Raw genomic sequence first — 16,636 nt, forward strand, 5'->3', positions numbered from 1 at the left:
TCAGTCCAGAAGAGTTGTGCCAAGAAGAGTTTTGCCATCCAGATCTGTGATAAACCACATCTTCCACTGGTTTTGCTGTGAAGAACAATATTTAATGTTTTTCAGAATATCTTGGACATGATAAAAACACACTCAGAAAGTGTACATTCAGGCTATGAGACACAGAATAGAGAGGAATCAGATAGCTCTGGGTAATAGGACTGAAAGTATTTTATCTTTGAGTATCCATTTCCAGACCAGAAGTGGAAACAGCCAGTGGAAAGCACCCATCTGCTAAAAGTTGTATGTTGTCCCTTGTAATAAAAGGAACGGTTGAGTTTATCATAGGCCACAAAAAAATGAAGAATCTTCTCTGAGGGCACAGAAGATTCCTCAACCCATGGTGTTAAGTCCTGCCTCCACATCAGTCATCACCATCACCAGCCCTATTAAAACAGCTCTGAGTTCTTTCCACCTGTGGATCACGGTTATTTGAAGTGTAAGGGGAAATCCTTACATCCAAGTCAGGCAGAGAAGGGGTGTCATAACAACAATTTGTTGATACTGCCAGGGATCTGAATTTCAAAATGGGTTTTGATGACAAAGAAATCTGCCATACAAGTGGAGTTTAAAGCCTATTCTTGGACAAAGGTAGAAGAATGCTACTCTGACCCTCAATGGTGTGGAAGACTTGGCATCTCCAGCGATGTCTGTCCAGCAGCTCCTCTGTAATGTGCACTGACATGGGTTTATGTGCTGGGTGAGATCCCAGTGCTACTGAAGTCAGCATGAGGTCATTGTGGTCAGGATTTTGCCTGCTGAGATTTGTGGTTATCATATCAGCAGTGTAAAATCTGGGAAATCAAACCTGGGGTCAGCCAGAGGAACTGCAGATGAAGGCAAATGTTCTGACTTCTCTTAGGGATGAAGTTAGCTTCAGTGTTTGCAGTTAGTTGATGCTGAAATGCTGTTTAAAGCAGAAGTGGCTACTCTTGGAAACAGAGAAGCTTTGCAGTTCTGAATGTCTTGCTGCTGAGATTTAAGTGTTGTGCGTGGCAGCATATGTTGTGTGAAGGTTGAACTCTTGAACTTCTGCTTTGTTTTTTAAGAAATAATTTAATTCTAAAGGGCTGCATGCTTGGAACACAGACTGCAGCATTCCCACACCTGTCCTGCCTACTGCCACCGTCAGATTTATAGCCTGTGATCTGGCCCTGATCCAGAAAAGTACATGAGCACTGGCTCATTCGTAGTGATGGGAGAATTGCTGTTCCCCATGGGAATCTTCCTGTGACTCACTGAGGATGACCTCAGGTGCTGGGACAGTCAAAGCCAAACTGTCACAATTTCAGCTGCAGGTTGGCACCTGCCTGTGGTGGCCAGAGTGTGATTACCTCCAAATCCCACTGCAGCCAATTTGGAGGATCTGGAGCTGGTCCAGGACTCCTGAATGCAGTTACAAGTCTGCTATTTGGGCCTCTTAACAGTCAGCTTTCTATCTGTGAACTGATACATCTACAACGACAGCAGCTCCACTGCTGTTTTTGAGGAAATCATCACATACCTCAGAGTAATCACTGTGCCCATAGTGCTCCTCTTTACTTTCCTGAAAAGGGGCTCTTGTGCCATATCAAACATATTCTACATCCGTTGGTAGGGCATCATTATGCATGAGACTGTTATCACTGATTCTTGCCACCTTGGGCATCGCAATGACTCCCAGTGTCTGGTAAGCCTGGAGAACACACAGTCCAAGTTACCCTCATCTGTTTTGAGCTAAGATGCCACAGTAGCCCTGACAGATCAGTTTAGCATCTGTAGTGGGCAATTCTTCTAAGCCCTTTTCCATTTCTAATGTGTGTTTCATTTCAAAAACAAGCTCATGAGAAATGCTTTAGCTCCTGAACATGTTTAGATCAACTAAGGCAAGTATTTCTGAGAGTTTGCTCAGAGTGGTCTCATCCATCTCTTAGTTGATAAAGTTTTAGGCAGAGTGAGGTTTAAAATAAAAAGCTATTCTCCTTAAGAAGTTCCTAGTCCTCCACACTGAAGGAGAGTGGTTTTCACATTATTTAAGAGAATCCCCAAATGCTTCAGCCGACAAGACTTAAGTAGGCTTACATTCAGGCTGAGACATACCACTGAGTTTAAGACAATCAGGTATCCCTGTTCAGCTGATTCTCGGGTTGAACAAGATGCTTAAGATTGGATCTGTGCTTTTCAATATTAGCTGCAAACATTTTGACTTCAAAGGCAAAGAATCACTTGTATGAAGCTCCTAAACAAGCACCCTGCAGACTGACCTAAAGGTTATTAGCTCAAGCTAATCTTGTTTCTAGCTGGAAGCTGAGTCACGCTTGGTTGGCAGAGCATGGGCAGGACAAATTTTGGTTCCTTAGAAGAACACAAATCCTATAGGTATGTAGGCCTCAAAGCCTACACAGAGGAATGAACCAGAGTGTCCCAGCTAATTTGGGGAGGTATATAGCATATTGTTAAAATAACTGAGATTTTTTTCCCCTAACTTAATCCTACCAGATTTAGAGTCCAGTCTGAAAATCTTTGGGAAACTCACACCAACTTTGGCTGTAAATGTTTGTAATCGAGTTCTTCAACCTTAAACAGTGTGTATGTCAAAGCAGCTGCAAATAACATATCCTGATCATTTGTCCCTCAGTTTGGGGTGGGGAAAGGAAAACCCCTGAGTGAAACAAAATCTGGAACCATTGCAGCCAGCTCCTCATTGATAGATTTCTTCCAGTTAAGCAGTATGAGGCATTTCAAGTGAAGTCCAAGTATCTCCCAGCAACATAAGAAAGAATAACAAGGGAGGAAAGCTAACAGCCAGTTTCCTGTTAAGCAGAATTTCACAACAATTTCAACGTTTGGGCAGATGGTAATCTAACATAGTTTCAGGCTTACTTTTCTTTCTGTGTAACCAAGTGACATTTAACCAATCAGAATGTATTAAAGGGTTACAAAACCCAGGCTGCATTCTTGCAGCCTAATGGAGAAGATCCTAAGCACTGTACTTCAAACAGTGCCATCTAATCTGAGAATCTCAGGCTCTGCATTTCCTCTTGCATTCAACAGAATGAAGTACCGTGCTGAGAAGAGATGACAACTTGAACCTGTAGCTTTGTTGTTTTACTGATCATTGTTATTACACATGCTGGAAAATGTATGGATTTCCTGAGACAACAGCATATGTAATCTTGCTCAAAATTATTGCAGCCAGTTTGCAAAAACTTGTTTTTCACAAAATGTTTATGAAATGGCTGGGCAGGCCTTTTGCCCCCATGTGTAGATAAAAATACTGAGAGATGGTGACTAGTTTATTTGGAAAAGACTTATTAAACAGGCAACACCAGAACCAAAACCAGAACCAGGAGTTCTAATTTCTAGGTCCATTTTTCAGTCAGTCAACCTTAATTCTGGCTATCTGACCAGCTTTCAGGAACCCATGCAAATGGCTTTTCCAGTTCAGTTTTCATACTGTTATTCAGTCTTTTAAATATTATAATTTCCACCATAGTGCAGGAATAAAGTGGTCCAGGGGACACAGAGAAAATGTGTTTGGAGCCTTTCCCCTGCATATTAACAAATCTGTGTGAAAAGCACCCTTCTGTATATATCAGCCCTGGAGGCTGGACACTTCCGAATGTAAAATAAATGCAGTACAAGTGACCGGATTAAACAAACACTTTCTAAATACAGTAGTAAAATAAACACACTGAGATATTTCACTAGAAAGAGCATGAAATGCAGTAAGTACAAAACCACTAGTGATGCTGCTGGAAACATTTTAAAAATTGAGGGGTTTGGTATTTTAAAAGGAGCCAAAAGGAAAGTGACCTCATGGCCAGTAATTCAAATGCAACCTGAGTCATTACTTCTTTCCTTTTTCTTGATTTGGTATCCTTTTGGGAGTCTAAATAATTTGTCTTGAGATGAGTCTTGCCGGAAGACTTAGTGAATACATGGACCAGGGAATGAAATGCGTTTTTGCTCCTGGAAGTGATTACCTGAAATACATTTGGCACTTTGAGGCTGTGAGGCACTATCTGTATGATATTTTCTAGGTACTGAGCAGAAATGGTAATCCCACCCAATAACATCACTAAGAATGTCTTTTTCTCTGATTCTTAAAAGAATTTATCACAATGCAAGCAAGCTTTGCACCTCACTGACAGAAAAGACAGAGCTGACTGGTGTTAGCCCTTTCTTTTATGGGAGCCATTACTGACTCAGGCTTTTCCCAGACTCTCCAAGACTGTTAGTCACCTATGCTTGCCCTATTTGATAGCTTTCTGGTCTCAGAAAGTCCCTGTTTGGAAATTACTCCGTGCTTTCCCAGAAAAGTGTTGGAGATTTCTCAACTTCCTTCTGTGAGCAGCCAGCCTCAAAAAATCACCGCTTGAGAGGCAGTTTCTGCCACTTGTGCTTCGATTTTCCCAAGTTCTCTTCTTTTTTCCCAGTTTCTTTGAAAATGTCAAAAACCTCAGTAAGAGCTGAGTATGCACATGCTGTGCAGGAGACAGCCCTGGGCAGACCCAGAAAACTCTAAACAGCAACAGCTTGTTTTCTGGGCTGTCAGTCACAGAACAGAGCAGCCAGATCAGCAGATAACACAGAGCAGAGCAGCTTCTTGTTCAGACTTGTGCAGATATTTACCCGCCATGGAAGAATAAATCTGAATAGTTGTTGAGCATTTGCACTTAGTCAGGAAGAGCTCTCTGATGGTCAAATGACCATGGGATTTGGGCAGGAGTGGGCGTTCAAACATTGTTTGTTGAGAGCCTTTTGGCTTGGCATACAAGGTGCTGCTGGGTGGTTTTCTATGTATGTAGCACTGCAGTGGTTGCCTTAGTCATTTGTTTTAAGTGTTGTTCTACACATTTTCACTCTGCAAAATTTGAACCTAATTGAGACTTGGACATCTCTCATAGATTTGTCTTGACTAGAAGTTGTGGTCCTGTTTTAAAACTACTTAATTGATTGTCAGGGAACTACCATAATAATAAATGCCTGTAGACATGCCCAAAATGCCTGCTACGGGATTTATGTCAGTGGTTTACCCTATGGCCCAACCTAGCAATTAACCTGCAGACTCCAATTAAGACAAACCCACCAAGGTCTCAGGCAGAGCCTGCTGCTGGGATGTGCAAAAGGAGAAATGCTGTGGGAAGATTTTTACAACTGAAACAGGATCACCCCTCTAAAAGCCACCATACAGACTGTCACAGTGAGAAGAACAAAACCCAGGGTGTCCTGGAATGTCCAAGGGCTCCTTGAGTCTTTACAGATGTTAGGATGTCTGGTCTACAGCTGTAGAAGCCAAGACTACCTGTTTGCCCAGCTACCAGCCCCATGGGGGAAGCCAGTGGGCTGGGAAATCTGGAGGTCTGGAAGAGGTGTCTCTCTCTGCAGCTCCAGGACAGCCGCAGTTTTGGGGAGGATAAAGGAAAGGGTACAAGAAGGCAGAAAAAAACTTCTACTAAAAAGTAAGCCAATAAACATGAATTCTTTGGCACTCCTCGGTGTCCTGTCTGGCCTTCTTGGCTGTGTATTTCTACAATTTTAAAAGTTAATAGCAGCAGTGCTTTCCTTCCCAAGCCTTTGAGGGTTTTTTTTCATGTGCACGCAATTCCTTGTGTGTTTAAAAGCGGGAAGGGAGGAATTTGGGGTTTGTAGGAGAAAATCCCACGGTTTCATTTCATCTGTGAGAATCTGCTTCCCATTTCATGAGCCCTCCCTGCTCTCTGCTGTGCAGTGATGCTGCTCCGGCTGGCCAGTGTGGCTACTGGAGGTCGCAGGCAGAAGAATGAGCAAGATGATTGTGCCTCGTCCCGTGGAGGGTTTTGTGCAGCAGGATAAATTCAAACTGGACTCTTATCAATGAAGATGTTGTGCAAAGACCAGGTCACTGGGCAAGAGGCTAAGAACAACATGTGATGCTAAGAAAGCAAATCATTATTTCTTGCAGAAGTTCGTAAGGCACTAAATAAAGAAGTTTTATTACAGCTGAAAAATCACCTTCTCTTCTCTTCCCCTTGGTTTTTTTCTGTATATGAACATGTCCATGGGACTGTGCTCAATGACATGTGACATGGTGGCTTTTGTGTCCAGTCATTGGTAGGAAGTTCCTCAGCATAACCATCTGGGAGAGTTTCTCTCCAATTTTGATAATAGAGGGAAAAGTTAACTGGGCTGCCATAAAACAAATAAAGAGAGGAGAAAAAGGAAACCCCAGTGCCTTTTGTTAAGGAGGAACAGATGTACAGCCATAGCAGCCTGCCAGCTAGGTCAGGTCATATCAAATATTGTGGTTGTTTTCTTGTAGCCTGATCCTCCTTTTGAACTCTCTTTCAGCAATGAAGTTGTAAGGAATGAATTAAAGAAGCTGCCAGCCCTTCCAACGCCGGCGCTGAAGGAGCATCCTTCCCTCGCTTACTGGTAACGTATCTCTCTGCTCAGCAGCTTTGCAGTGTCTTGTGAAGGACCTGGCTTTGGCAATAAGTGCTCCGAGAGTGGAAGTGGGATGCAGGGATTCCTGCCTTCTAGCTCTGGGTTTGCCACCGACTCACTGCATGAATTAACACAAGTGGAACTACCATGCTGGGCCTCAGTTTCCCTGTTTGCCCCATGTCTGTGTCAGAAAATTCACTGTAAACATGCAAGTGTCCTGATGAAATCAAGAGGCCTAATGTGCCATTTACTTCCTAGGACTTTGTGTCAGTGAAAGAGTTTTCCTGGCTGGAAATGTCATGTTTTGCACTGCTCTGTGTTATTTTGAGTGATTCAGTTTCATCTGGCAAATCACCTCTGTGTGGCATAGATGAACTATAAGAGATATATTTTCTCCTTTTATATGAACTAGGTGATGTTTGGAGGTGGATGCTTGTTTGCTCTGTCTTTATTGCACTAAAAATTAAATCCAGGGTAGGAGCAGGGTCACAATTAAATTTTATATGCCCCACACATAGATTCTTTGTGCCACCCTGCATATCCCTTTTATCTGTGCAAATAGGAAAATATTTGGGGAAAGACTGTTCATCAAAAGGGAGATGCTTTCACTTGATTTTCTGCTTGCTGCTCTTTCATGTTTGCCTTTAAAACATTGGGCTGCAAGCCTGGGGGTTGGAGAGAACTCCTTTATCTGCTACTCTCTTAATTTCTCCATTTTGGTAAATCTGAGGATGGCAGGGAGGAAACAAATCAGTTTGTAGGATATGATCTCAGTTCTTCCCTTTGCCAAGAAGATCATCCACTTCTCCTTGCATGGCTACAATACTGGAATTAGCTGTAGCTCATGCCAAGCCATAGGCCAGCTGGTCTGTGAGGTCTCACTTTCTGAGACCATCAGAACATCAGAAGAGATTTGGAGTCCCCCGTTGAAATCAGGATCACTAACACAAAAGCTGAGGATCATCACAGTGTCCTGGTGTTTCTCTCTAAGAACCAAATCCAGTCTTTGTGAAAAATTATAAGCGTAGGCTGCCGTTTCATTGAAGAAGAATGGTCTTCCTCTTTGGAGCATCTCTTTTCTTTTTCCAAAAACTAATCCAGACACTCAAAGCAGTACTTTTCCAACCAGTTGATGGCCTGGCTGACTGACAGACTGAGAGCTCAAGCTAAAAGGCATCATGAGAGAAGTGGTGGGAACAAGTAGGCAGTGACAGGGAAGGCAAATCTGACTCTTCAACAGCAACATGGCCTGAGCTCTTATTAAAGTGCCCACATAGCAAAAAGAGCTGTGAAAAATCTTCATACTCAGAATGTATTACATAGGGTACAACACTTCTTACAGTTGTACTTAATCTGGGGGGGGGTCTCGTGACTGAGAATAAGCCACAGGTTGGGAAGATAGTGTTGCCAATGGGGTAATAAAATCAGAGGCTACAGTCCTGTGACTCCCTTGTGATTTCATGTCAGTAACCAGGTCTCAGAGACCTCTTGTACATTAGTAGTTCATTATTTTTTAATGGTGGCTTTTTCCTAAACACCCTCTGAAACACTGAATGCTCTCAAGAAGAGGCTGTTGGTGAATCAGACAAAAAGCCTCTAAAATACAGATTAAACTTCAGTGATCCAAGGGAGCAGATTTTTAAAACTGTGTTCTCTCACATTTCTGCATCTCATGCAGCTTATCATAATGGACACAGATTTCATCCTGTCCTTTTCTGCATGCAGTCAGTTTTATGCTGCAGTACTTCAGCATTAGCACAAACAGTAACAAGTGGATCTCCCAACTCTGGAAAGAAACTTCTAAAACATTAGAGGTGGGATGGGTAATGGCTCCAGTTAGTTTAAAACAAACAAACAAAAGAACTTTGTACTATATTTTTATCAGTTGAAATGGATTAAGAGATAATAAAATGGATAATCAAACAAATACTGTGATACCTTTGAAAAGATGCTATAATAGGTCTGCATGAAATGATATAACATTTCCATCACACACCATGAAAAAGCCTCACCATTGCTCCTACCAAATGTATTAAGATCTGTGGGATGAGTCCTGGCTTCTTAGATCAGCACAGTTTGTGCCTCTGACTCCACCTTCATGGAGTCTCCTGGTTCCATATCCTTGCTTCAGGCCTTTCTCTTCACTGCATTGTCTTCCTGAAGCTTTATGGACTTCACAACAAAGTTGAAGGTTTTAATTTTTATATCATCAAGTTGTCGTTTCCAGCTTTCTGCAGGTTCAGAATAATCAGTTCCACATCTTGTTCTCAAGCATCTATTGGCATCACTGATTACTGGTGAAATAAAAAAGGGGCTTCTTGGTGGGTTTGTTTGTGTTTCTTTTTCTTCTATCTGAAAGCTGAGCTTCTGGCCTTCCCACACAGTGCAGGAGCTGGGCCCCTGAATTTTGATTTCTCTTGCCCATTCACAGAAACAACAGACAGTATTTATTATTTTAGACACAAAACTAATCACAGAGACTGGAGACAACCTTTAGAAAATGTGTTAACTCACACTGCTCCTTTCCAGCCACTGTCGTTGAATTTTATCTCAGTTCAGATAATCCCCAGCAAACCATCCCAGTAATGGGTTGTCAGTAAGAAAGCCAGGAGGAGATGCAACTGCACAAAAATGGTTGCTAAAATGGGATTTTCAACAGACCAGGGTAAGATAGACTTCTCCCAGCTTCACAGAGATTTCGAATGTGAACTTGTTTTTAGCAACCTAAAGCACCAGCGTTGCCAGAAAACCCACCTCTGAAAATATCAGCTGTAAATCACTATTTAGTGATTTTCTGTAGTTCAACACAGACCTGAGGCTCTGGTCCTGCTCCTGGTCCCTTGGCCAAAGAGATGCTGGTTGCTTCAGTGGGACAGTGTATGACTGCAAATAAATACATTAGTAAATTCAGGAATATAATCAAAATGGATAAATCAGGTTAGAAACAGAATAACACTAAGGAACAGCAATGAGTAGACAGCTATTTAAAATAGCTCAGTGTGCTGGGAAGAGAGGGAGGGAACAATTACCTTTTAAAATCTGGATTTGATGATGAGAAACTCAGAGCCTGCATCTGCATACAAGTTGTCAGTTGTCCAGTTCTGTAAGCTGCTGGGGCAGGAGGGGTTTCTTGGCAGTTCTAAAGATCTTTATCAGAGTTGTCTGCTGTGGGATGTCATCCACATTTCTGCAGCTTTGGGGGGAAAGTTTTATGAGCTGGCAGACGATAGTGCTCCGGCAGACCCCTGTCTCCACATTAGTTAAACATCCTCTGCCAGCCCTGCACTGTGAATGAGTTTCTGTGTCACCGACACAGGAACAAGGCAGAGCAGGGGGAGAGGAGACGTCAGCTGGTGGTCCCAGCAGTGTCCCAGCACTCTCCCAGCTGTCAGTAGCAGCATGGCAGCTGCCTTGAATGAACAGCTGAAATGACAGGGGAGCATATTTATAGGCCCTGCTAATGCTCCTTTTGACCCGTGAATGATGTTGCTTGTTTTCCCTGGCACATGCTGAGCTTAGCCCTCTGTCCCAGAGCTGGAGGCAGAAAGTGACTTCTATGCTGGATGACCTTCTGTCACACAGCCGAGGTGGGATTGACCTGACTGTGAATGTTTTTTCGGTGTGGATCTCACTGTCTGAGCTGGGTGCCCTCAGCTCCCTTTGCTGCCAGTGGAGAGAAGAAACAGTAACCTCCTCCCAAGGAAGCCATCCAAAATAAATTGGATGAATCGTGCTCTGGAGTACCTCTTTCTTTCCCCAAAATGCGACTAGCCCAGTGCTGCAGAAAAGTGAAAGACAGCAGATCCCTCTCTTAATGTTCATGGCTTGATTGATAGTTCAGGCTTTACTTTTTTTTCCAAAAGAAAGAAGAAACAAGGATTATACTTTTCTGGGTCTTAACATCTGTACACCTCAAAACATTATACAAAGGGAGATCACCAGTATCCTAAGAGAGCAATGGAGGCATTTGTTTAAGAGAACTGAATAAAGCCTGGAATATCCCACATTTCTGGCATGGGCTACAAACATAACTTTATTCATTCTGCTGTTCAGGAAGGCTCCCTGACATCTGATCTGTCCTTTTGAAGGAAATGGGCCATCGATTGGCTTCCCTACCCAAGGGGTATGGTCTGGGAACATATCAATTAGTTTATAATAATCATTTGTAAGAAAGTAGAGCACATCCAGAATCACACTGTAGGTACATGTATCCTTTCCTTGAATGGCAGCAATATGAGAGCTTGATCTGTGCAATGAACTGCACAAGAGTAGAAACCAAAGCTGAGCGTTTTCCACTGGAGAAACTCCATTGTTTTCTAAGAAGTCACTCCTGGTTTGTTCCTGTCTTGAGGCAGAGGAATTGCATTCAAATGTAATCATGATTTTAAGAGGTAATTTCAAAGGGCTGTAAGCCCTCTCTGTCTATCTTTTTTATTAAGAATGATGTTTTTTGGAGATCTTCCAGTACTGAACACTCATGTAATTCAGTTATTGCTCCAAAAGTAATCCTGTTTATGATAATCATGGCAGGAGACCTGGGCTCTGCCTCCGTGTGCACGCCCATAACATCTGTGGTACTTGCTTGGATCAGTGCACTGAATATGGTTTCATAGCTGTAGAATTTACAGCTTACAGATCATTTTCTAAGCATCAAATTTATTCTGAGGGATTTATTGTGAGAGCTGGACCATTGCTTTACCCATGTAATTTGTCACTGGCTCAGTCAGCACCCTGTACCTGCTATGGCCTGCTGGTGGCACATTGCTTCACCTTGCCCCAAAAAGAGCCCTTTTATTTTTGCAGGATGAGTGGGGGAAGTCACTTGGTGAGTGAGTAAGGAAAGCAGTTACTCCAGACAAATGACAGGCTTGTGGAGGAACAGATGGTCCTGCCAACAATCCAACAGACTATCTCTGATGCTCTGTGCTGCCTATGTTGGTGTTTCTGCTCTCCCTTTCTCTCTGTATTACCAGGGATGCAAAGTCCTCGGCTCCCCCATGCCCCTTCTTTCTGAAAGATGTTTTGGCTCCAGATATTCTGACTCTCTTTCTAAAAGAAATTCTGTCCTCTCTGGCACAGGGATACATAGGGGGAAGGCAGCAATGAAAAGGTGGAGTTGTGTTAGCTGGCCTAGTGAAACACTTTGCAGTTTTCCACAGAAGTCCCCATGGGCATCTCTAAGCAGTTGGGATGAGGTCATCTACCAGACCATCCCACACCACTGTGCTCCTTCACGCTGTCTAGCAATGCAAATAGCTTCAGTTCTGCCTGGGGAAGGATTACTGCATGGTGGACAGCCTTGGTTGCTTTTAAATGCCCCATTAGGGGCTCCCACTGGACCAAGGAAATGCAGGGAGGAAGGAATGCCAGTGCACATTGCCTTGAACCACACACAGCATGATGGCATGGGACAGACACTCCGTACTGCAGGAAGCTTATGTGGGGCCGGGTGGGGAGGGCACAAAGGTGGCATAGAGTTTAGGTTTCCCTCCTCTTGAGCTGGCAAGGTCTGTGCAGGATCTCCAGGGGACTCAACAGATTTCCTGTCCTTGGTGTTACAACATAAAGAGCAAGAAATTGGGTTTAGACTTGAATACTCTGTCCTGCCAGCATAACAGAGCTGGTCCTGTGGGCATTACATTGGATCCTTGGCTTATACTTTGCCATGCTGTGACTTTGCTAGCACAGCTGATTGTATGCATCAAATAGCTCTGGTTCTGTGCTCTCCTGCTTCCCATTCACTGGGGAAGAAAGAATGAAATTCTTCAATCTATCATTTGGGTCATGCTGATCTGTCTTGGATGCTCCGTCTCCATTGTGTATCCATACACACTCAAGACTGTTCTCTAACACAGAGGCCCACTGGTGGGGAACTGCCTCCATGTTTCACCGTGGAACACATGGCTTTTGTCTTCTCTAAGACATGAAATGATCTTAGTCTCATTGTTGGGAATGGGGCCTGGCTCACGCCGACTCCCAGCACACAGCCAGGAGTTGCCTGGGACAATGCAACTTAGTAAAAGCCAAAAAGTAAGCAAAGGCACATCATATTTTAACAGTAAAGTGACCTGAGTTTGGGTGCCTTGGAAAACATCCCCTGCCACTGTTTAACCCGCTGATGTAGATGTTGCCTCTGTGTACACTAGGAATTCAACTCCCTGCTGAGAGAGATTGCTCCAGAGTACTTCCACTAGTGCTCCTGCACATGGTTTTGTGCAGTTGCAGAGAGGAGTAATCTGTGAGTCTTAGGGCTGTTACTGACCACCAATTTCTGAACAGTTTTGCCCATCTTTCAGAGGACATGACGGGCTTGAAAAGAAGTTGCACCAGCCAGGGCATAGCAGAACAGCAGAACAGTTTTATCACCAATCTGTTTGCCCACAATGTAATATCATGGACATTGTAGATAAGGAAAGGATTGCAGAGAGAGGAAAGTCTGTATGAGTAGGTACCATGTTTGTGAGGAAAAAAAGTTCTTTCAGAAAACTAACTCTTAGAAAACCATTTCTATTCTCAGTCTGTGACTCCTGCTTGTTTACCCTCAGGCACCAAATCCCCTCATCTAATGGGTTTGCTTGGCATCTTTTGATTCCCTCAGTCAGTAGGTGTGTTAACAGAAGTATCTCTTCACCTTTTGGTGAGACTCTTAGTCACTATAATGCAAATATATAAAACATCCAATTTTTTCCTTTCCAGTGAGGATCGAGTCATTGAACATTACAAGAAACTAAATGGTCAGACAAGAGGTCAAGCAATTGTGAAGTAAGTGAAATAAGTGTGATTTCTTTGTGACCTTTGTTTTATTAGAAAACATTTATATGGGACTGCATAAATAATATAAATAAATATAAATACAACATGTAACTACGTTTCCCATCTCATGTTGCTTCATTTTTAAGTATTATGTACTTAACTATTTATTTATCAAAACATTTTTTTTCAGAGCATCCTCTCAGCTTCTCACACGTTATTCTCTTCTGTGTTGTTTTGCAGTTACATGAGCATCGTAGAATCCCTCCCAACATATGGAGTGCATTATTATGCAGTAAAGGTACGTGCTACAAGAAGGGTTCACTGAATTAAACTGTTGTTGGAGAGGGAGGGAGAGAGGTACAAACAGCCATCCTGCTTTCAGAATACAATACACTGCTACTAAAGTCTCATTTCACTTCCTGTGGTTGGATAAACTTATTTCAACTGTGCGTGCATGTTTAGTAAATACAGCTCCAAAGAGGAAAATCCTGCTTTTGCAGATAAAACTCTTGCAGCTCTATTGTGCTGGAGTGTTCGGTGCACAAGCAGCAGCAAGCTCTAGTGATGCCAGTGAACCCCCAGCAAAGAGACGAGCCAGACCCATCTCTGGCAGACACGATACTTCACTCCTTATTATAGTTCCAGGAAGTCAGACTTTTCCCAGCCAGCAGATCCATGAGCAGCTGGGTAGGGCCAGACACGATCTGCATACTGCAGCTCCCCTCACATGAGATACATGGATTCCACACAGGTATTCATGAAATCCCTCATGTCTTTCGTCTAATGATTTATCACCAAAACTTCCAGCCTCATATTATTGTTATGACTTCCTTGCCTGACCAGCTGCCTTGGGGTTGTTATTTTTTTTAAGTAGAGAAATCAATAAATATATAAAGGAAGCTACATACACACTCCCCAGAGCATATTCCCTCATTTATCACCACTGAAGTTTTGATGTGTTTCATCATTATCTCTGTGTACAGGTCATATGGATTTTCATGCATCTGTAATGTCTTGCACACATGAGGTACCATAAAAACACAAATATCCAACTGTACCTGTCCCCAGAGATGAGTTTCTGGTCTATTCCTGCTAATGCATACACAAAATAAGGTGTATTATTTTGCAAAAAGCATTAGCCTCATCCTTTCCCGGAGGATAGGATCCCTCCAGCACCCTTTGCACCCAGATCTCTTGGACTACTCTAGATCAAGAAAAATCCTCTGGATTGGTCTTGATATTCAACCCTGCAAACACTGGAGAGCTATTCCAGTGAGCTCCTCATGATCAGTAAGCAGCAGTGAGTAGCAATGAGGCAGCAAATATTGCACATAATAGGTTTTGTTTCTGCCTGATGTGGGGGTTTTCATTTTGCTACGTTTTACCCTGCCACTCTCTATCACATTAACAGAGCAGATGTAATTTCATTGAGGACTCCAGCTCAGTAAATTGCAGAGGCTGGGATCAGATATCAGCCATTACTCCATAAGGCCATTTTATTGCACACTCAGACACAAAGCAGTTGGGTCCGAGCCTGTCAGACCTTATCACTTGGTAGCTCTCAGATCCCATTACTGCTGCATTTTCAAGACTAATGCTAAAATCCCTCCACATAATTCAAGTCAGCTGGGTGATTCGCTTTCCTTTCTCTCCAGTCTGAGTGTTCAGACTGGATAATTTACAGGGCAGAGAAAGAAGATGCACCACTGCACAAAGGACTCATGTCAAACCTTCTCACCTCCCCTGACGGCATTTTGAGTAACTTGATCACATGTGATGTATTTTAAATGGTTTTATTTGTCATGGTCAAAAGTGAAACAGATCTCTCCTAAACACCATGGAGCTTAGTGACTTGAGGGAATTCAGCAAGGGGAAATTTAACAGCACCCATTCAAAGATATTGCTTAGAAATAAATATTTGTCTTGAACAACAACCTAGAAAATCTCCAACATTTCCCCATCCTGTTCAATATAACTCCCTCTGTTTTCTCTTCCAGGACAAGCAGGGAATTCCATGGTGGTTAGGACTTAGCTACAAGGGGATTTTTCAATATGACTACCATGACAAAGTGAAACCAAGAAAGGTAGGTTGTTTACTTTTCTATCAAGGTCTGGGCTTGCCACACATGTTATAGCTCGAGTCGAGGGTGTGATGTACACCAAATGCTGGCACTGATTCATGTGATTTTGAAGGATATTCACTTTCTCCCAAACTTGTCTGAACATCTGCAAAGAATTAATGGACAAAAGTAGCTCATAATTTATTAAATGTTGTGGGATTGGGGGGAAATAAGCATCACTTAATCTTGCAACTTATGCTCCTTTTTCTGTGTGGTTCATAAAACATAAATGGGAACTGAAGGACTGATCCTCTTGGATGCTGGAGGCCTTCCGTTCTCTGGCTATGGCAGGATTGGGGATGCTCAGCCAACTCTTGATACTGTACTGCCAAGCCATAAATGATCCGAGAGAGAGAGAGTATAAGAGACAAGAAAGCTGCTTCCATTTATTATAAAAAGAAAATTGCATGGTTTTCTCAGGACTAGCGTTACATTTGAAAAGCAACAACTTTACTAACTGAAGAGTTAGTGTCAGACTAGGAGGTAAAGTCAACTTTCTTCACATTCCTAAAAAAAAAGGCATTAAAAAGTTTGTGTCCCCTACCTGATTTATTTAGGAACTTTACTTTGAAGCAGTTTAAAAATCAAGGCATGGCACACATAGATCTGGTCACAAAAGCTAGAGCTTGGTCAGTGAGGACTAACCATTCCGGTCTCTTTGTTAGTATTTTTAGTGGGGCTTTCAATGCATCTGAAAACTGGGATTTGTCTCAGTCCTTCCATATTGCCTGTGAAAAATCCAGCTAGTTAATGTCCTCTTGATTTGGGAGGTTTTGATTCCCCGAGCTTATCCTATGAAGTGGACCCATGTGTTCTGATTTTCCTACCTAAGATGTCATCTGATATGGAAAAGCTCATCCCTGAGCACAGGCCCCGCAGTGGGCACACACAGCCTGTTAGCAACAGTATCTGTTGTGCTGGAAACCTATGGAGACATCAGCGGACAAGGTTTCAGGCTTCCTAGCAGGCTGCAGAACTGGATGACTTGAAGCAACCAGGCAGCTCTTCTGTGGATGCAAAAGCTTCCACAGTGAATTAATGTACTAGATTTCTCTTCACATTGTCTCTGTGCCAAGGTCCCCTCCCCTTCTTTCCCCTTTCACATCCTCTGGATGCATTCAAGTTAGATATTGCCTTAGTAGAGAGCATCTTCTATTAAAATGGACTATAATCAAGGTTTTGTAGAAACCTGAACTGTTAAGGAGGCAGCAAGAGGTAACAGGTGGATCAATTAGCCTTTTATTCACTGAAGGCTATTAATGGAGCTTTTTATTCACTGAAGGAAAGCATGAGAGGAGGTCTTCACAGAGCATCTG

General features: G+C 42.8%; 1 protein-coding gene across 7 annotated transcripts in view; it reads left to right on the top strand.

Moving 5' to 3' along the window:
* FRMD4A (FERM domain containing 4A) overlaps positions 1-16,636 on the top strand; it is a 367,435-nt gene that overhangs the window by 296,174 nt on the left and 54,625 nt on the right. For all 7 annotated transcript variants that reach the window (XM_027679513.1, XM_027679512.1, XM_027679514.1 and 4 more), the window contains 4 exons: positions 6,352-6,435; positions 13,144-13,209; positions 13,441-13,498; positions 15,198-15,284. In XM_027679513.1, coding sequence (XP_027535314.1) covers positions 6,352-6,435; positions 13,144-13,209; positions 13,441-13,498; positions 15,198-15,284 — 295 coding nt within the window. The remainder of the gene's footprint in view (positions 1-6,351; positions 6,436-13,143; positions 13,210-13,440; positions 13,499-15,197; positions 15,285-16,636) is intronic.

This window comes from Neopelma chrysocephalum, unplaced genomic scaffold (genome assembly GCF_003984885.1).
Source record: "Neopelma chrysocephalum unplaced genomic scaffold, ASM398488v2 Primary Assembly neopelma1_45, whole genome shotgun sequence".
In the NCBI taxonomy this organism is placed as follows: Eukaryota; Metazoa; Chordata; class Aves; order Passeriformes; family Pipridae; genus Neopelma; species Neopelma chrysocephalum.